The sequence below is a fragment of the Arachis ipaensis genome, chromosome B3 (assembly GCF_059453495.1).
Source record: "Arachis ipaensis isolate K30076 ecotype BB chromosome B3, ASM5945349v1, whole genome shotgun sequence".
Classification (NCBI taxonomy): domain Eukaryota; kingdom Viridiplantae; phylum Streptophyta; class Magnoliopsida; order Fabales; family Fabaceae; genus Arachis; species Arachis ipaensis.
In genome coordinates, this window is record NC_142438.1 from 141050317 (window position 1) to 141069887 (window position 19571).

Sequence of the window (19571 nt, forward strand, 5' to 3'; positions counted from 1 at the left end):
CATCAACTGAAACTTTTGGGATGAGTGGTATCATGACATAGTATTAGAACGCTAAATCCGAAAGGTCAAGAGTTCGATTTTTGGTGAACTCCAAAAACAGTTTATTATCCCTAGTACTCGGATGGTTATTCTAGATAGTATGGAAGATGTTCATTTTGTAACTCAATAAACCATTGTACACATTGTACAAATAGTCCATTGTCTCCCTAGTGAGATCCATTTTAAAAACTAAGATATAATTAAAATAAGTTGGATAAAAATACATATGTTATATTCATATTCAAAAAACAAAAAAAAAATTCTTATATTAAAGTAATATCACAGAATCTAATGATTACCATTTAAAATTGCTGAGGTGATGCCTTAGGTCGGTCGTGCCATCATAGAGATCCATATCGGAGATTTTAAAATTTCTTGGGACCCTGGCCTGCATCATCTCTTCTATGAATGGATCTTCTCCTCCGAAGAATTTTCTTCTCATTCCGCGTTGTTGGTCCGATTTCATAAATCAGCTTCTAATTTTAGAAGCTTTTTCTCGAGTTCCCTTCTACTTCGTACCCCTCTTCGCATATTTCTTTTGGCTTCCGTTTGTCACTTGATCTCCTGTTCAAGTTACTCCAACCGGCCATGATGTCCGTGTATGAGTCCCATAATCTCAGTTGGGTGTGGAGGTTCTTCGTTCTCAGGAGGGTGACTGTAGTCGTCGGCTATGAGGATTTCGTGATGTTTCTTCCCCATTACGATGACTTGTTCCTTCTTATCGTGGAGGTATCACAAGGGCTTGATCGTGGTTACGAGGTTCTGGCTCAGACTCATATGCAGTGTGTTCGTCTTCAAATTGCTCGTCTGCCATGATTAGGTATAGATTTTCAGGTCCCCGACAATAGCGCTAATATTCTGATGGTTACCTGAAACAGTGATTTGGGCCTGAACGTGAGGTACAGACTCCTTCTGAGATAGTGTCCAGCTTGTGCTTTGGGCCTGAACGTGAGGTACAGACTCCTTCTGAGATAGTGTCCGGCTTGTGCTGATGCCGAGGTGCTGGCCTTCCGAGTTCCTTGTGAGGAGGTGGGAGTGGTACCTACAAGAGACTCCAATACTTAAGTTAGCAAACAACTTTACGCAGGGTTTTAGTAGATTGGGTTCTGAATATACTTGAGGGTATCAGTGTATTTATAATAGAATAAATAACTACATTTTAGTGTAATACCTTTGATGGTGAATAACAGTTCCTTTTTTTTAGAAAAGTTGTTGAGATCTATCTTCTAAATAAGTGGAAGATATCTTAAGAATTAGTTATTCATTAAGATAAGTAGGATTAGGTTGGTTGTGATTCGGTGACCCAGTAGTTTAACCGGATTCATTACCAGTTCGGTTCTAATAACTATGCTTCAATCACCTTTATGGTTGATCAAAATATTGAATTAAATTGAAGTACTCACCACAAGATATTATTAATTTGATTTGGTAACTTTTTTTAAGAGATGGTTATATTTTTTAAAAAACAATAAATTTTTATTATATATTTAATAAATAAAAATATATTTATGCTTGTATTTTCTAAAAGTTGAAAATGTTCTTGAAGGATCAAATTTTTTTAAGTAAGAAAATTAATAAAATCGTAAAATGAATTTAATCACTCTCAAATTAATATAATGGGACTCATACATAATAAAAATTATAAATTCAATGATAATTAATTTTTCATTTTATTATTTTATTAATCTTTTTATTTTAAAATATATAAATTCGCTTTTAAAAGCACTTAAATTTTTTTTTAAATTAATATGAACTTATAAGAAATTTAATATAATTTTATATATTAATAAATATCTAAATTTATTTTTATATTTATATTTATTATTAATTTTTAAAATTTTAAAATTATTTATCAAATATAATTATTATTATTACTTATATTTATTAAAAGTTACTTTTTAAAAGATTATATTTCAAAACAAACTTTGATAAATTACTTTGGAATGCAAAATTTTTACAATCATATTAAGTGTATAATAAATTCAGTCGTTAAAAAAAATTAATATAAAATATATATTAAAATATAAAATAAATATTAAAAATAAATTAAATTATATATATTTATACATAAATATTAATTTTAGTGTTCAAATAATATTTTTGTCAAAAATTATCCAAAAAAAAAAGAAAAGAGGGATCATGTTCAAAATTTTGAATTAATTAAAACTAAAAAGAGGAAAAAAAGAAAAAGGAGCACCCATCAAATCCATCCAACTGATACATTTCGTGCTGAATAAGAATTGAAGATACTACTAAATAAACAAGGCGAAGAGTATTCTTAATTTCTTCCTTCCTTGTTCTGAGATCACCAATCCCTACGACCCCCAACCCAAAACCCTAACCCTAGCTATTCGAATTCTTCGTCTGAGAGCACAATCATGGCGACGACGCTGGTTAGTTCGGCCGGTGGGATGCTGGCGATGCTGAACGAGTCCCATCTCTCTCTCAAGCTTCACGCTCTCTCGAACCTCAACAACCTGGTTGACACATTCTGGCCCGAGATCTCAACCAGCGTCCCCCTCATGTACGCATTCTCTCGATCTCTCTCTTTCTGTGCTTCTGAATTTTTATTCTTTTTTTATTTGGGGTTTTCAGCTGCGTTTTCTTTGCCGAGGGTTTGAGCTGTTTCGCACGTTTATTTTTAATCAAGGTGAAAGCAGTTTGGTTTGAATTGCAACAATCCTTACTCAAAATTTAGGTAGTTCATGAAAGAAAATTTGTCTAGTTTTATGGGCAGAAGGTTTAAGTTTTAATTATATTTTAGTAGTGAAGCTCCACTTACACAGGGGTCCATTGCATTCGATGTAGGGACTGAACTCCCATACGCATTTAGTTGTTGCAATAACACGCCACCAATCAATTTAGTGTTCAAATTTAGGGCTTTTCTAGGTAGTTCATGTTAAAATTGTTGGTTGAAGGCTTTTTGAAGATTGTTGAAGATTTATGTTCTGTTTTACCTGTCAAACAGAGAGAGTCTGTATGAGGATGAGGAGTTTGATCAACACCAAAGGCAACTTGCTGCACTTCTTGTATCCAAGGTATTATTGCTCTGCCAAGTTTTGTACAAGTTTCTTCCATTGAGGAAATTATGTTGCTTATTTGAACAAGCTTCAAATATCCTGGTTGTCACGGTTCCGCCTGTCATAGTATTTGAGATTTGAGATATGCAGAAAGAAACCTGGACTTCCTCCTTTTTGATTTTGCTGATATCTATAGCAGTCATCAGGGGAACATATGTGTTCTTACTTAAACTAAAATTGTATTATTAGATGCTGAAGTTGGTTTTGGGGTATATTTTTTATGATCTAATTTTGCTTTGCTTCTTGTTCTTTCAGGTCTTCTATTACTTGGGTGAACTAAATGATTCCTTATCTTATGCCCTTGGAGCTGGTCCTCTGTTCAATGTTTCAGAAGATTCTGACTATGTGCATACTCTTCTTGGTAAGAATTATCCCCCCCCCCCCCCTATTTTCTTTTATGAAAGCAAGGTGTGATTGGTAATATGGATCACTCATTTTAATTAGTTTTAGACAAAATGATTAACGTGAGTTAATTTTGAGCTATATAATCATGAAGGTTCAAAATTCTAGATGGAATCTGATGGACATTTTATTCTCTTTCTTTTGTCTGGCAGCTAAGGCCATAGATGAATATGCCAGTCTTAAGAATAAGGCAGCAGAGTCAAGTGAATCTGTTACGGTGGACCCCAGGTTGGAAGCAATCGTGGAGAGAATGTTGGATAAGTATGCAAGCTGTAATCATTCTTCTGATGTTTGTATTAAATTATTCCTTAATTGTTGGAGTTCCTTCACGTGTTGCTTTCCCCTCGTTTAGGTGTATCGTAGATGGTAAATACCAGCAAGCTATGGGAACTGCCATTGAATGCAGGAGGTTGGATAAACTAGAAGAAGCAATTACAAGGAGTGACAACATTCAAGGAACTCTCTCATATTGCATATATGTCTCTCATTCCTTTGTGAATCTTCGGGAATACAGACAGGAGGTTAGTGAAATGAAAATTTTCTAGTCATGTTAAAGTTCTCTACTGCAATACATATCATGCATGTGGTAAATGAATTATGTTTTTTGGCAACTTTTTAGTGTGAAAATGTGAGACACATTTTAACACTGCTGTCTCATGAAGGTTTGCATTGATTGTTTTTCTGTTTGTTCAGGTTCTCCGTCTCCTTGTTAAAGTTTATCAAAAGCTTCCTTCACCAGATTATCTGAGCATTTGTCAATGTCTTATGTTCTTGGATGAGCCAGAGGGTGTTGCAAGCATCCTGGAAAAGCTTTTACGATCTGAAAACAAAGATGATGCTCTGTTGGCATTTCAAATAGCGTTCGATTTGGTGGAGAATGAGCACCAAGCTTTTCTTCTAAATGTTAGAGATCGCCTTGCTCCACCCAAGTCTCAGTCTTCAACATCTACTCAAGCAAAGCCAAATGACATAGGTTCGGAACAGAATGCTACAGCGAGTGGTCCGGATGACGTTCAAATGACAGAGGGTGATTCAGCTTCTGTTGTCAGTGTACCTGAAGATCCAAGCGAAACCTTGTATGCTGAGAGGCTAACCAAAATAAAGGGAATACTGTCTGGGGAAACTTCAATACAATTGACTCTGCAGTTCCTGTACAGTCATAACAAGTGAGGCAATTTTCTTTAGTAATATTTTAGTATACATTCCTTTCCTTGTTGGTTTTAGGTTCCTTCAGATAGCATATTGGTTCTTATACTGCTTTGGCTGTTTAATGAATTTAGATCCGACCTCCTTATTCTGAAGACAATCAAGCAGTCTGTGGAAATGAGGAATAGTGTCTGCCACAGTGCTACAATATATGCCAATGCAATAATGCATGCTGGAACTACTGTAGATACTTTCCTCAGGGAAAATTTGGTTAGTCGTTGTAGCTTATTTTGTTTGTCACTTTCCTTCTCCCCTTGTTTTCCTTGGAAGTGTGATTGCTTTCAATTCTGAAGATATTTGTCCCTGGAATAAATTAGGATTGGTTGAGCCGAGCAACTAATTGGGCCAAATTTAGCGCAACAGCTGGTCTTGGTGTTATCCACAGAGGCCATTTGCAGCAAGGAAGGTCACTAATGGCACCTTACTTGCCTCAGGGTGGGACTGGTGGAGGTGGTAGTCCATACTCCGAAGGTGGTGCTCTCTATGCGCTTGGTCTTATTCATGCTAACCATGGAGAGGGAATCAAACAATTTCTTCGTGATAGCCTGCGTAGTACTTCTGTAGAGGTGCTCATAACTAGTATAACTAATAATTTTGCTTTGATGTCGAAAAATAATTAGCCTTTGATTATACTTTAACATAAGTTTTATGGGGCAGGTTATTCAACATGGTGCATGTCTGGGTCTTGGATTGGCATCCCTAGGAACAGCTGATGAGGATATTTATGAAGAAATAAAGAATGTTCTATACACTGATAGTGCTGTAGCTGGTGAAGCTGCTGGTATCAGTATGGGATTACTCATGGTTGGAACAGGAAGTGATAAGGCAAATGAAATGCTTACTTATGCACATGAAACACAGCATGAAAAGATTATTAGGTAAAAGTGCTCCAACTGACGAGTTGTTAAGCCATGGCTTCTCTTTTGCCGATCTTTATTTGGTGTCTTAATGTTTCAGGGGATTAGCATTGGGCATAGCTCTTACGGTTTATGGTAGAGAAGAAGAAGCAGACACTCTGATTGAGCAGATGACACGGGATCAGGATCCAATATTACGCTATGGTGGCATGTATGCATTGGCCCTGGCTTATAGGGGAACCGCAAACAATAAGGCCATTCGGCAGTTGCTGCACTTTGCTGTGTCTGATGTTAGCGATGATGTCAGGAGGACTGCAGTTCTAGCATTAGGATTTGTGCTGTACTCTGATCCAGAGCAGGTTAGTACTTTCCTTTCTTCTTATTATCACTTGTTATGAACTTGTTTTCCTCTGGCTCTGTGATTTCTTCAAGAAATTTTGTTGAGATGCCATGCTACTTTCTTAAATTGCAGACTCCAAGAATCGTTTCCCTCCTATCTGAATCTTACAATCCTCATGTTCGATATGGAGCGGCCCTTGCAGTGGGCATTTCCTGTGCGGGCACGGGTCTTAGTGAGGCTATATCTTTGTTGGAACCATTGACATCGGATGTTGTTGATTTTGTTCGTCAAGGTGCTCTTATAGCGATGGCTATGGTCATGGTTCAGATCAGTGAAGCTAGTGATTCCCGTGTTGGAACATTTAGGTAAGGCATTCACCTTCTTTGAGCATTGGATTAATTGATATCTTGTCTGACTTACTAGTATTCTTCTAGGCGGCAATTGGAGAAAATCATTCTGGACAAGCATGAGGATACCATGAGCAAGATGGGTGCAATCTTGGCCTCTGGGATCCTTGATGCAGGTGGAAGAAACGTGACCATAAGACTACTCTCCAAGACAAAACATGATAAGATTACTGCAGTGGTTGGTCTTGCAGTTTTCAGCCAGTTTTGGTATTGGTACCCTCTGATCTATTTCATAAGCTTGGCTTTTTCACCCACAGCCTTTATTGGTTTGAACTATGATCTTAAGTCTCCAAAGTTTGAGTTCCTATCACATGCAAAACCTTCACTCTTTGAATACCCAAAGCCCACCACTGTTCCCACCACTACATCAGCTGTGAAACTTCCCACTGCTGTTCTGTCTACATCAGCTAAGGCCAAAGCAAGGGCTAAGAAAGCTGAAGAACAGAAGGCTAATGCTGAAATTTCATCTGAGTCTGCATCAGTTGCTTCAGGAACTGGGAAGGGGAAGTCTTCAAGTGAAAAGGATGGAGACGCCATGCAGGTGTGTTTATTATAAATGAAGGCTTCTTTAGAACACTCTGAATTAAAAGCTGAAAACAATGTTTTTTATTTTCGTAGTTTTTTAAACCTAGAATCCTGAAATTGGAAAACCGAATGAATACATGGTTTAATTTTAGTATTGAAAACATGAAATGTAAACAGAAAACATGTTTTGGAATTAAGCTGACTCCAGTGTTTTTCATCTCTTGTAAAATTAGCCCTATATAATAACATCTTGTTGATTACACTGTATTATTGTCTCAGATACATGCACCCTTACATGTATGCTTGAGATGAACTATCTAATTTGTAGATGTAAAGACATAACTTTCTTTAATTTTTTGAAGGTGGATAGCCCAGTGGATAAGAAATCAGAGCCCGAGCCTTCATTCGAGATTCTTACAAATCCAGCCAGGGTGGTTCCTGCCCAGGAGAAGTTTATTAAGTTTATGCAGGACAGCAGATACGTGCCAGTTAAGTTGGCACCTTCAGGATTTGTGCTTCTTAAAGACTTGCGCCCCAGTGAGCCTGAAGTGCTCTCTCTCACAGACACACCCTCATCTACCACGTCAGCTGCTGGTGGTTCAGCAGCAGGGTTGCAGAGTTCTGCATCAGCAATGGCTGTTGACGAGGAACCTCAACCACCTCAGCCATTTGAGTACACCTCCTAGGTCCGGCACTGATTAGCAAAGCTCAAATTTGCGGTGGTTAGATAATTGGTTCTCCAGAGGAAAAGCAGCTACACAAATGGTTCAAGCGACTACACTGTACTCCCCCTTGAAGCTGATGATCCGGGGCATGGAATTTTTTTGTTCTTAATTTGCCGATGGTGTGGTCTTTTTGCTCCATTTTGTGGTTAATCTGTGAACTGGTTCTTACTATATTTTGGAACTGAGGGACAGAAGCAGTGTGCGGCCAGACCCAAAGATTTAATGTTTCTGTCATATTCCTTTTGTATTTGAAGGGTTCTCTTCTCCAATTACTGGTCACTAAATGGCGGCCAAAGATTCTGTGTGTAGGGTGGTGGCATTGTTAAGATTTATTTTCTCATTCTAAACGTCGCAACCTTTTTATCCTTTATCGTATTTTCCACGGTGAAACCAACGAATCTCAAGTTACGTGCATTCACCATGATATGGTGGTACAAACGACTAAGTACGAACTACAATCATAGCGCTGGTTAGATACAAAGTTTTCCATAGTCTTAATTGAAATGAACTATCATTACGACTACAAAAGGTGTGCAAATCAGTTTGTTCAGGGATTAGATTAAATGATTCGACTTCCGAGTACTTACTCTATAATGCCATATGCCTTATCGTGCATCATATGCGAGTTAATTAATCATTCTAGTAGGGATTGATGCTCTTTTATGGTTGCAGTTCTGCACCTTCTCGCCTTGATCGCTACTCCTATGCTCCAATTATGTCTTACTAGTCGGTTTGAAATGAAAGGCAAATCTTTAACATTTTCTCTCTATTTCAGACATTACTTGAAAGGTGACATAAGCTAAACAGTAAATTTTTTTCCCCTTAATTAAAAAAATTTGGATTCAATTTTCTAAAATAATAAAATTATATATGTATATACTTTTGAAGCACTGGATAATTGTGGGAGTAGCCATGCTTGCTATCTAAACAGCATTTTGTACGCAAACGATTTTTACCAAAGAGATGACGTTGTCCAGCTCATAATGAACAGGAAAGGATGCTGTCAACGTCAGAGTTATTGATTTTCAATATAAGTGAAAAACTAAACAGATGAAAACTCATCAGGGTGCTAATATGTCCGGTTGATTTTGAACCGAGAAGATCTTGGTTAATGATAATGAACTCAAAAGGGTAAACAGAAGAAAACGTAATTTCGATCACGTTCTTTACTTGGGTAATCAATTCTCAACAACCGCTTTTCAATTTCAGCAATTAGATATTTTATTTAGCAACATAACAACCATACATCAAAATTACATAACTTGAGCTCGAAAGGGAATAAAACGAAACACAGGTACGTAGCTACTTGTTATGGTGGTGAGTTATGGGAAGCTTGTCTTTTATCTTCTCTATTATTCCTTTCTTCTTGTGTTTGTGCTGCTCTACTTCATTTACACCCACTGCATCATGATGAAATGCACCACCACCACCACCACCACCACCTGTGGTATCACTGTATTCATTTGCTGCTATGCCAGCGGTGTCGCCGCTCAGGTCCATTTCCTTCTGAATTGGATCCGTGCTTGCACTTGAAGTAACTGCACCATACTGGTTTTGATAGTGCGCCATTCTTGGATAACAAGCTATTGAATTGTAACTAGTGGAGTTAGGTTAGGGTTTATATTAGAGGGAGTTGCTCACTGCCTCGTCACTCTAACTGCTACTAGGTATTGACACGTGCCACTTCACACAGGCCACGTGTCCGTCACCCCATGTGCTACTAGGTTCAGATCTTCTAGTTGCAGAACACGTCTGCTGTATTCATTTTAACATGCATTTAGTTTATTTATGCGATCAATTTCAAGAGTATCTATGGAATATTTATAAATAATAATAACTAGCTAACTAGTCCAATGATATTTAATCTATTTCATTATTAAAAGTGATGATCATCGATCTAGTTGTTGGATAGGATCTCCTTATGGTTGCAATTCAAGATATGACCGGAAATGCATGTGGTCCCAGCAACAACAATAACATTGAAAGAATTAAAAAGAATAAGAGAACCATATGAATATATATGATGGCAAATGTTTCATAATGAATCAAACCACTCTGCCAGAGATGCCTACAGACTAAGCAACAACCTCCCTTCTGAATATAATAGCCAAATCCTGTCCAAAGATAATAATTTAATAGGGAAAGAAAAAACCTATTAAGAAAAAGAAAAATATTGAATTTACATAATTTGACTCATCCCTTTAGAGAACCTGTACACAAGGAGGGGATGGATTGTTATGTGGTATACATTCAAACTCAGCTGGTTAGATATTATAACTTGATTCTTTTGTATCATCAAGAATCCTTAGGAACCAAACCAACTGTTACAGCTCCATATGCATGATGAAAGCTTCATAAATCATTAAAAAAAAGAAAGAATGGCAGCCTCCAAAACTTGATGTCATGAGGCTGCTGAGATATGCTTTGACTTGAAAAACTTTGCAACTGCTTGATAGAGATTCTCTTCCTCAAACGGCTTTGATACATATCCATCCATCCCGCACTTCAAGCACTCTTCATAAGTAGCATGGATAACATCAGCTGTCATAGCCAATATCGGTAAGTGGGGGTGCTCATCGCCGTTCGTCAGTTGCTCGTTCGCCTTGCTCTCCATCATTCGAATTCGACGAGTTGCCTCAAACCTGCAAAATTCATCAAGTGGTAATCAATGCAATGCAATGCAATGCAAGGAGAATCAGCAGCAGTAGCAGCAATGAATGCAAAGAAACATACCCGTCCATTTCTGGCATTTGAATATCCATGAAACAAGCATCAAAATTGTGAGGCAACTGAAGCATCTCAAGAGCAACTTTGCCACTTTCAGCACACTTCACATCAGCTCCAAACTTCTTTAATGCACCGGCGGCGACCCTCCTGTTTACAATATTGTCATCAACCACCAACATTTTCTTTCCACAAAGAAGGCTTTTTAGGAAAGTTGAGCCATTTGGCATGTCTTTCCCAAGCTGCCTCTTCTTTCCCATCCCCAGAACTTGCTGCAGACAAGCAGCCACCATACTTGCTCTCAGAGGCTTCATGATCACCGTGTCGCTGAAACCTGTGGCTTTGGCTCTATCGAATTCGGCATTACTAATATTGGTTGCAAGAAGTATCATTTGGGGTATCTTCAACATGTGACCATTCTTTTTCCAATCTAGTTGCCAGATATTGAAAACTCCATCCTCTCCCGAAAACCATGAATCCTTCTCAACCAAAACAATATCAGGCTGAAATAATCTGCCACATCCAATTATTTGAACTTCAGTGAATGTACTCAATTACAAAACATAAAAGATAGTAAACATCAAAAAGGAAATTGAAGCTTACCCTGAAGTTAAAGAACCATTCTTCCCACATAACAAAACAACCTTTTTAATGTGGTTTGCAACTTTAGCTTGAATACCAAGTCTCGTCAAATGGTATCTTGTGACAGCAGCTCTAACAGGTTTTCCATCAACCACTATAGCTTTAAGCCCTCTAAAACTAGAAGGAAGATCTTCCACGTTCAGCTTCTTCACATCTGTTTTTGAATTTTTATTGAACGTCCCAAAGTTTGCAGTAAATGAAAATGTACTCCCAACTTGGGGTCGGCTTATGAAGTTTATCTGACCACCCATTAGTTCCACCAGACACTTACTAATACTCAAGCCAATCCCGGTACCACCATAGTGTCGTGACGTCGAGCTATCTGCCTGCACAAAAGGCATGAAAATCCTATCCTGGGCCGAGAAAGGAATTCCAATTCCAGTGTCCTCCACACACACCATTAAAGTAACTTGCTCATAGCATTCACTTGAGGCCACCTTCTTCACCAAACCATCAAACAAAAATTCCTCATCAGCAATTAGATGCTTGAAATTATCCCAGTTGTTCCGTTCATCAGCAGCTTCACACCCACTCAGAGTTTTTGAATTACAACCCCCGGATATATGCCCAACTTCATCTGTTTCTCCATTTTGATAAGTCTCACATGTTCCATTCATTGTGGGCTTTCTACTTTCTGCTAGATGAACTTTGACAAATATATGTCCTCGTTCAGTGAACTGCAACAAATTTATACTTGTCAGTCACTACCTTGCAAAGAAATTAATACAACATGCATATTAATAATACAATATACACTTACTTTAACCGAGTTGCCAACAAGATTTGTTATTATTTGTCTGAATCTCCCAGGATCTCCCATAACAATGTCTGGAACTTTATCAGAAACAAACACTGCCAACTATAATTCCCAAAACAATTTAAAAGTCAAAATTGGAAGAATAGCAACCATGTGGAAAATGAAATAAGATCATTAGTTAAAGAAAAGGAATCAGAATTATCAAATTCTGAAGCTTGCATGAATCAAAACAACCTTAGGCCTTACCTCTAAACCTTTATGCCTAGACTTCTCAGAAAAAAGTGAGAGGACGTCATCAAGAATGGAACGGATGTCAAATGGAACAGCTTCAAGCTCTAACTTGCCAGCCTCAATTTTAGCACGATCAAGCACCTCATTTATTAGTGTTATCAGTGCCTTTCCACATGCTTGAGCTGTCTGAGCATAATCTCGCTGGGTTGAAGTCAACTCTGTATCTAAAAGCAGACCAAGCATTCCTACAGTGATATGATTTTAATGACAGCATCAGTAACATAAACATTGAAGGGATCAAAACATGTTATAAATTAAATAATAATGAAAGAGAGCAAGAAACTTGATGTTACCTAAAATTCCATTCATGGGAGTTCTAATTTCATGGGACACAGTAGCTAGAAACTGGCAATAACAACAAAGTATCATCTTTCGCAATCAGTATGCAATCTGGGGAAACAACAAAACATGCTAACAATATGCAAGGTACAGTACCTGTGACTTGGCAACATCAGCTGCTTCCGCGAGCACTTTCAACTCCTCCATTTCCTGGTAATCATCCTCTACTTTGACAATATGAATTCCAGCACCATACAAAATGTAACCAATTAATAAGAGGATCACAAAGGATAGGAATACTGTGGTAAGTGCCATCCAATTAGTTGGTGCCTTCTGATGATACCTGTTCAAAAACTAGAAGATAAGTATCTAGTAACAAAAGATTAGAAATCATTTCTTTCCTTTCAGAAAATGTACAGAAGACAGAACAAACTACCTACCTACATATCATCGTATGATTCCTGTAAGGATCTCCAAAATCAAGGTTACTTTCATGGACAAGTGACATGTCACCTTTTTCATTTTGGCTCCCATACATGATCAGGTGGGTAGAAGAGTTTGTAACATCATATACATTCACCAAAATTGCTTGGTTACCAGCAAGCTGACCGAGTAAATTCTCCACAAGGGACTCAACATCAAAGGATCCTCCGACATATCTGCTTCAATCAGAAAGTTTGTTGAACTCATTGTACCAGTAGGCAGTTCACAGTAAAAAGTAAGCAACCAGAGTGAACTAAAAGTAACTGACTAGTCCACTGATGTGATTATGGGATTTGAACTAAATATTGTACAGGACATGAATACAAAGCAGACATGTTGCATTTAAGGATATGAAATGAAAAACAAAGTGTAATCAAAAGCAAGCCTAATAATCGAGAATGCAACTGTTATCTTCCCATTGGCTAAATAGTATTCTGCCATTTGCCAAGGGGCGCAATGAATGTAGCATTGACAAACAAACGTGATCATGGATGCATATTACAACAGCTCCGTAACTCCATGAATTGTGAGTGAAGCAAAAGCTGTCACAGTATTTGGTTATCACTGGAAGCAATGAGGCCATAATTGACAAAGTCACCTGTGTTATGTTGGACAGTTGGAGCCTGTCTTCATGGTGTATGAATTGAAATGTTTACACTAGTGCAATCAAAAGGACTATCAATTAATTGAGAATTGAACCAAGAAGTTGTCCTTAAAATTCTCTTTTATGGAGAAAAAATCTCTTTTTAAGTTGAATTAAGAAAGTTTTAATTATTATTCTTTGGCGAAAAAAATCCAAACAATTAAAATAATATTTAATTACTGCCTCAATGGAGCATTTTAGAAATGGAAAATACTCCTCATATATCCAAGAAATAAACTTGAGAAACCAAGAAGAAGTGAAAACGAGGAAGCATACCCTGCTGTTGCTTTAATGCGTTCTTCCAATGTTGGATTTGGAGGAAGCTTAGATTTGTAAACAGGAAATGTTAAAACCACACCAAGATGATGAGACCCTAAAAGCCTAAAGGGGCTTGTCAGAACGGCTTTTCCAGTGGCCCTGGCCCTTAAAATATTCTCTCTATCCTCCTAAATCATGCAAATGAATTGCAATTAAAAGAAGAAAAAAGATAAAAACAAGATGTGCACTACAAAACTAAGGTTGTTAATTACCTTCCCGGACATCATATCAAGAGATTCAAGGTAGGAAAGGGTTTCCTGGGCAAAGATCACCGGTGCATACTCGTCTCTGAGCTGTGAGGGCTCTCTCTCCATTGTCTTTATAATCCATCCATGTTGCTTCTCAAATCTTTCCCTCTCAGAATGTACCACTCTTTGAGCATAAGCCACCCCACTCAACAATGGCCTTTCAAATGCTGTCCTAGCTGTATATTCTGCAAAGGTTTCCTGAAGGCAAATAAACAATACACATATAAAAACCATAAACAGATAAGCGAAAGTGGAATTGAAAGATCGAAAGCACGAACCTGGTCAATGGCAGAGGGGTGTCTGTAGTAATGGAAGGTTGAAACAAGGATGGCAAGGGCATGAACATGGTTGACACTAACACTGAATTGATCTTGCAGCATTCTTGCCCTTTGGTCACACTGGCTTTCTAGACCCTCCTTCCTCCTCACCTTGGCATCAGCATCCATTTTGTTGAAGATAAACCAACAAAAGTAAGCCATCACAAGGGTCCACAGAAGCAGAAACAGTGGAATCAAAGCCCTGTTTTTTTGAATTAAAGTGTACTTTCTCTTTTGGCTCCCATTTTGCTCATGCATCCTCAAAGCCACAGGGACATGGTGCTTCTGCATCACCATCTGCATCTCCTGAATCTTCATCTTCAACCCAAGCCCCATCAGAAAGAAGAAAAATCTCCCTTTGCCTAGTTCTTACGGGCTTCTGCTATGTCCCCTTCACTCTTCATATCTATTAGGAGGAGATTGGAGAAGAAGTCCCAAGGATCAGTATGATGAGCGCTTAAATAAGAGGACTTCACTTTGTCTTCAAAAGTTGAAAGAAAAAGGTTACAGAACAAAACTCCAAGCAAAAAAGCATCATTACAGCATTGTTTTGCGTGATTCAAACCTCAGAAAGGAGAACCTAAAAAGCAAACCAAGCATGATGTATGAGTAGCCAAATAATTCCCCCTCTTATTTTTCTCCCCTTAAGAAGCAAACCCCATTTCAGAAACTACCCCAAAATAAAAATGCCAAGAAGAAAGAAAGGAAGAATATAAAACAAGGAAAAAATCACATTCAGAATCAGAAAGGTGAGAGAGACAAGCATGGGTCTCAAAAGATGGAAAACAGCTCAAATTTCAAAGGAACCACCTTTGGCTCTCTCTTTCTCTCTCTCTCTCTCTCTATTCAATTAAGTGTGATTTTTTAACAGAGTTTTGGGATTTAAGGATGACATTAAAAAAATGAAACATGATGCATAGGCGTGAAAACTATTGTTGGAGTCGAGGACAAAGCATGAGCACGTTCACACACTCACCCCTACCTTCCATATATAATAATCAAAACAAGAGATTGACCCCATAAACACCATACAGCGAAGCACACTACCCAATGAAGGAGAGAGAGAACGAAAGAAGATGGGAGGGGGTTGTTGAGATTTTTGAAGGAGAGACAATGTTTACCTGTACATGGTACAATGAACATTTCGAACCACCTTGCTTTGTTTTCTGATCTGCCCTTTTTTTAGTTTTTCTCTCTCTCTCTCTTGTTTGTTTTACTTTTCTTTGTTTAATTTAGAAACTGAATCCAATTTTTATGTTTTCACAGATACGCTCTTGTCCCCCTTCAACTCCTCAGAAACCAAAAAATAATATAGTCAAGCCTTCTTCTTCTCTCTCTACCTTTCTTCAAGAATACTGAATACTAGTAGCAATGCATTCCTTGTTTTCACACCCAAGGTACCATCTTTTTGCACTGCTGAGTTCTCGTGACCAACTTGGTTGCTTCAGAGCAAACCCAATATTTCAAAGAATGAAAAAAACAAGAAATAAAAGAAGCAGCTTTTTTGGACCAGTGAGTGAGTGCTCAAATCCAATTTCCCACTTTGAAACACAACACAATCGTGTAATACGAATCACTTTCTATTTTTCATTTTTTCTTCCTCGCCTGAATCACTCACTTCCACTTCATCGATTCCTTGTATTTTTGTGAGCTTTCAATGTTGAAGATTTGGAAGGGAGGGAAAGAAAGAGAAAGAGAGAAAGAAAGAAAGAAAGAAAGAAGAGTAAGAGAGAGAAAATGGAAAACGGGAAATCTCAATCACAAATCTGAACGATAATGACATGGCGACAAAGCGCGATCTTATTCCCGGTGAATTTCCAAGAATGCCCTTCATTTCTACGAGGAATTGCGTACTTACCTTTTTTTGAGGTACTGTAATTGATCCTTAGTTAGTGTAATAATGGAATTAGTTGCCATGTAATCACTAATGTAACTTGCATTAATTAAGTAACACTTCTTAATTTTCTGTAACATTATATAATATTCACTCTTCAGGGTAGTTAGTTAATTTAGTTACTTCATTTAATACTTTTTCTGAATTTCTCTTCTTGGTCAAACCAACTCTTACAGGTTCCTTGCTTTTACTACACTTTGACTCATTCATTAGACACTTAATAGTTAATACTATAGTTTAACAAAACGGGAAAAAATAAAATAAAATAAAATAACCTACCCCTGCTTATATGATGAGCGTTCAAAAATAAAGAAAATTGGAATCAGCTTTTTTCGTTAATATTTGTGTTGTCCTTTAAATAGTAAAATCATCTTCAACATTACCACCAGCATGTGGCACAGGTAGAACAGCCTATTTCCTATTAATTTTTTGCTTAATACTATTTGCATATTTTATTTGATGTTCGCTTTAGATAACTTTTTAAATTTAAGGTCATATAATCACAACTGTTTTAGGTGTATATATTATTAATTTTTTTTGTTATTTTATTTTTTTAAATAAAATTTGTTATACTTATTTTTTTTTAAGTTAGTTATGCTTATCTTTTTTTAATAGAATTTTATTTTTTTATTTTTTATTTTTTATTTTTTTATTTTTTTATAATTTTATTATATATAATATTATTAAGTATTAAGTTTTCATATGATCTTATTATGTATGATTGTTTGTCAACAAAAAAAATTCATGATTGCTTATTATTTAAAAAGTAACCCTGAATAAAATATGTAATAACAATTATATGTATATTAAAAATTATTTATTAGATTAATTATTTAAATAAAATATATGTTGAAATATATAAAAGTTTGTATCTAATATCTATTCACAAATACATAACAATTAATATATTGATGAATTTTTATTGGATGCATAATATTTTTATAGCAAAATGTAAATATATATAGTAAAAAAATACAGATAATCTAACTTTTATGTATGTGTGTCATCATCCTATCTTAGATGCTCTCTTAAGAATAATTTTAATCTTCACTGGGAAAAAACAGCATGAAATAAATTACCCTGAACCTTAATCAAGAAAGATTTGTGCCCGTGAACTCTTTTTTGGTCACAGTGAACATTGGTTTAATTGATGGGTAGCATCCAATAGTCACATTAACAGTATTTTATTTGGGTAACAGGTAGATATATAATATAAGTCTATTTTCATGGTTGGTATCTTAAAAAAAAACCAAGAGTTATAGCTATCATCAAGTTCTTGTTATTTCAATTTCATATCATCATCACTATTCTATCATGTATCCTCTGCTATCTAAAGTCTAAGCGTACTTTATAATATAAACTAAATCAACGGATAATGTTTCACACTATAAATATATGAGTTTAGTTAACACAGTAACACTGTATTTTTTAAAAAAAAATATAATTAAATTTATATTTTAAATGTATTTATTATGTATTTATCAAAATAAAAATTTAAATTTTTTTACTAAATGTAATTTTAATTAAGATACATTAATTAAAGCCTAGGTATACAGTATCACGCTGTGCATAGATGAAAGTGATGGTTCACGTAGCAATTTCTGTTGGCCATTAAAAGTTGGAATCTAAACAGAACTAATAATACATTAATTATTTTGTCAATTCACATATAGCAATTTCTAGATCCATATTTATTCTACATGATATTAATAAAAAGATATTTAATTTATTCGATTTAAATGTAATTTCCAGTACGTGAAAGTGCAACGCTAAAAACTTTAGCTAATGAAGAAGCCTAAGTTCTTTAGTTTACAAAACCAATCAAATTAGTGATGAGTAATAATATTTATAATTGACTGCATATATTATTACCCAAAATGAAAGAAAAATAAAAAAATAGGATCAAATCTTCTCTAACGAAAGTGTTAGAAACAAGAGACTGAGAGAATGATGTGAAAAGTGTATTATTGAGTTGTGTGTCAGGTACAATATACAAGGGGTATTTATAGGTGCTAAATAAATCAAAGTAATAAAGACATAGAATCCTACAATTAATGTACAGATATGCTATATAAATATAGACGATGCTAATTGATCTAAATTGATTCTAATGATTCTAATTGATTCTCTAACATCCCCCCTCAAACTCAAGTGGGAGCTAAGGATACCAGCTTGAGTTTGGATAACAAAATCCGAAAGCGAGTCGGGTGATGAGCTTTCGTGAAGATATCAGCAGTCTGATCCAGTGTCCCAACAGCAACGAGACGAACAGCATCAATAAGAATTCGTTGCCGAACAAAATGACAATCAATCTCAATGTGTTTGGTGCGTTCATGAAACACATCATTATGGGCAATCTGAATAGCACTGCGGTTATCACAAAAGACATCAGTAGGGGACGACTGAGGAGCACCCAGATCTTCGAGAAGCCAACGAACCGAGATAACCTCAGCAGTGGTGTCAGCAAGGGCACGGTACTCAGCTTCTGTGCTTGAGCGAGCAGTGAACGTTTGCTTCTTAGCACGCCAAGAGATGAGAGCGTCGCCAAGAAACAAACAATAACCAGTAGTAGAACGACGATCAGTGGGATCACCAGCCCAATCAGCATCAGAGTATGCCTGAAGGGTCAAAGAGGAATGGGCAGAAAAATAAAGGCCATGAAAAAGAGTGCCTTTGACATACCGAAGAATGCGAAGAACTGCCGCATAGTGAGTAGTACGGGGAGCAGACAAGAACTGGCTGAGGACATGAACTGGATAGGCAATGTCTGGTCGGGTGACAGTCAAGTAGACGAGACCGCCAACTAATTGACGATAAAGTGTCGGATTATCCAAAACAGTGCCATCCATAGGGGTAAATCGAACATTAGGCTCAAGAGGAGTAGACTCGGTGCGACTATCTGTAATCCCAGCGCGGGCAAGGAGATCTGAAGCATACTTAGCCTGAGAGAGATAAATGCCATCATCTGTGGAGATGACCTCGAGACCAAGAAAATAGCTGAGAGAACCAAGATCCTTCATCTCAAAGGTACGCTGAAGTGAGGTCTTGAGATCAGAGATACCATCAACATCATCTCCAGTAATAATCATGTCATCAACATACAAAAGTAGAAGAACAACTCCACGGTCGCTTTTACGAATGAAAAGCGCATTCTCATGAGGACTAGAAATAAAGCCAAGACTGCATATGGTAGTGCTGAACTTGTCAAACCATTCACGAGGAGCTTGCTTAAGTCCATAAAGTGCCTTGCGAAGGAGACAAACCTTACTGGAAGGACAAGGATATCCTGGAGGTGGTTTCATATAGACTCTCTGTTTCAAATCCCCATTAAGAAATGCATTCTTCACATCCATCTGACTGAGAGACCATCTTTTAACCGCAGCAATGGCAAGGA

At 36.8% G+C, this 19571-nt stretch overlaps 2 protein-coding genes across 4 annotated transcripts; one reads left to right on the forward strand and one right to left on the reverse strand.

The window, feature by feature from the left end:
• The first annotated feature begins 2180 nt into the window (after nucleotides 1-2180).
• Nucleotides 2181-7928, forward strand: LOC107631786 (26S proteasome non-ATPase regulatory subunit 1 homolog A). Its single transcript, XM_016335335.3, has 13 exons — nucleotides 2181-2563; nucleotides 3008-3077; nucleotides 3375-3480; nucleotides 3674-3782; nucleotides 3874-4042; nucleotides 4215-4687; nucleotides 4802-4937; nucleotides 5045-5293; nucleotides 5385-5605; nucleotides 5685-5943; nucleotides 6057-6289; nucleotides 6359-6872; nucleotides 7219-7928. Exons 1-13 carry the CDS (start codon nucleotides 2418-2420, stop codon nucleotides 7540-7542), a joined length of 3009 nt encoding a protein of 1002 aa, XP_016190821.1. The 5' UTR covers nucleotides 2181-2417; the 3' UTR covers nucleotides 7543-7928.
• Nucleotides 7929-9569: 1641 nt separating this feature from the next.
• On the reverse strand, nucleotides 9570-16058 carry WOL (CHASE domain containing histidine kinase protein). 3 transcript variants are annotated; one of them, XM_021119768.2, is made up of 12 exons: nucleotides 15405-16058; nucleotides 14245-14764; nucleotides 13931-14164; nucleotides 13677-13846; nucleotides 12715-12933; nucleotides 12431-12617; nucleotides 12289-12340; nucleotides 11951-12180; nucleotides 11708-11806; nucleotides 10909-11624; nucleotides 10315-10818; nucleotides 9570-10223 (listed from the first exon to the last, which is right to left on the reverse strand). In XM_021119768.2, the coding sequence occupies exons 2-12, from the start codon at nucleotides 14617-14619 to the stop codon at nucleotides 9983-9985; spliced, it is 3027 nt and encodes a 1008-aa protein (XP_020975427.1). In that variant the 5' UTR covers nucleotides 14620-14764; nucleotides 15405-16058; the 3' UTR covers nucleotides 9570-9982. The 3 variants fall into 3 exon arrangements, with proteins under 3 accessions (XP_020975427.1, XP_016190820.1, XP_016190819.1); XM_016335334.3 differs by having other exon boundaries at nucleotides 14245-14863; XM_016335333.3 differs by having other exon boundaries at nucleotides 14245-14689; nucleotides 15405-16055.
• Nucleotides 16059-19571: the final 3513 nt, after the last annotated feature.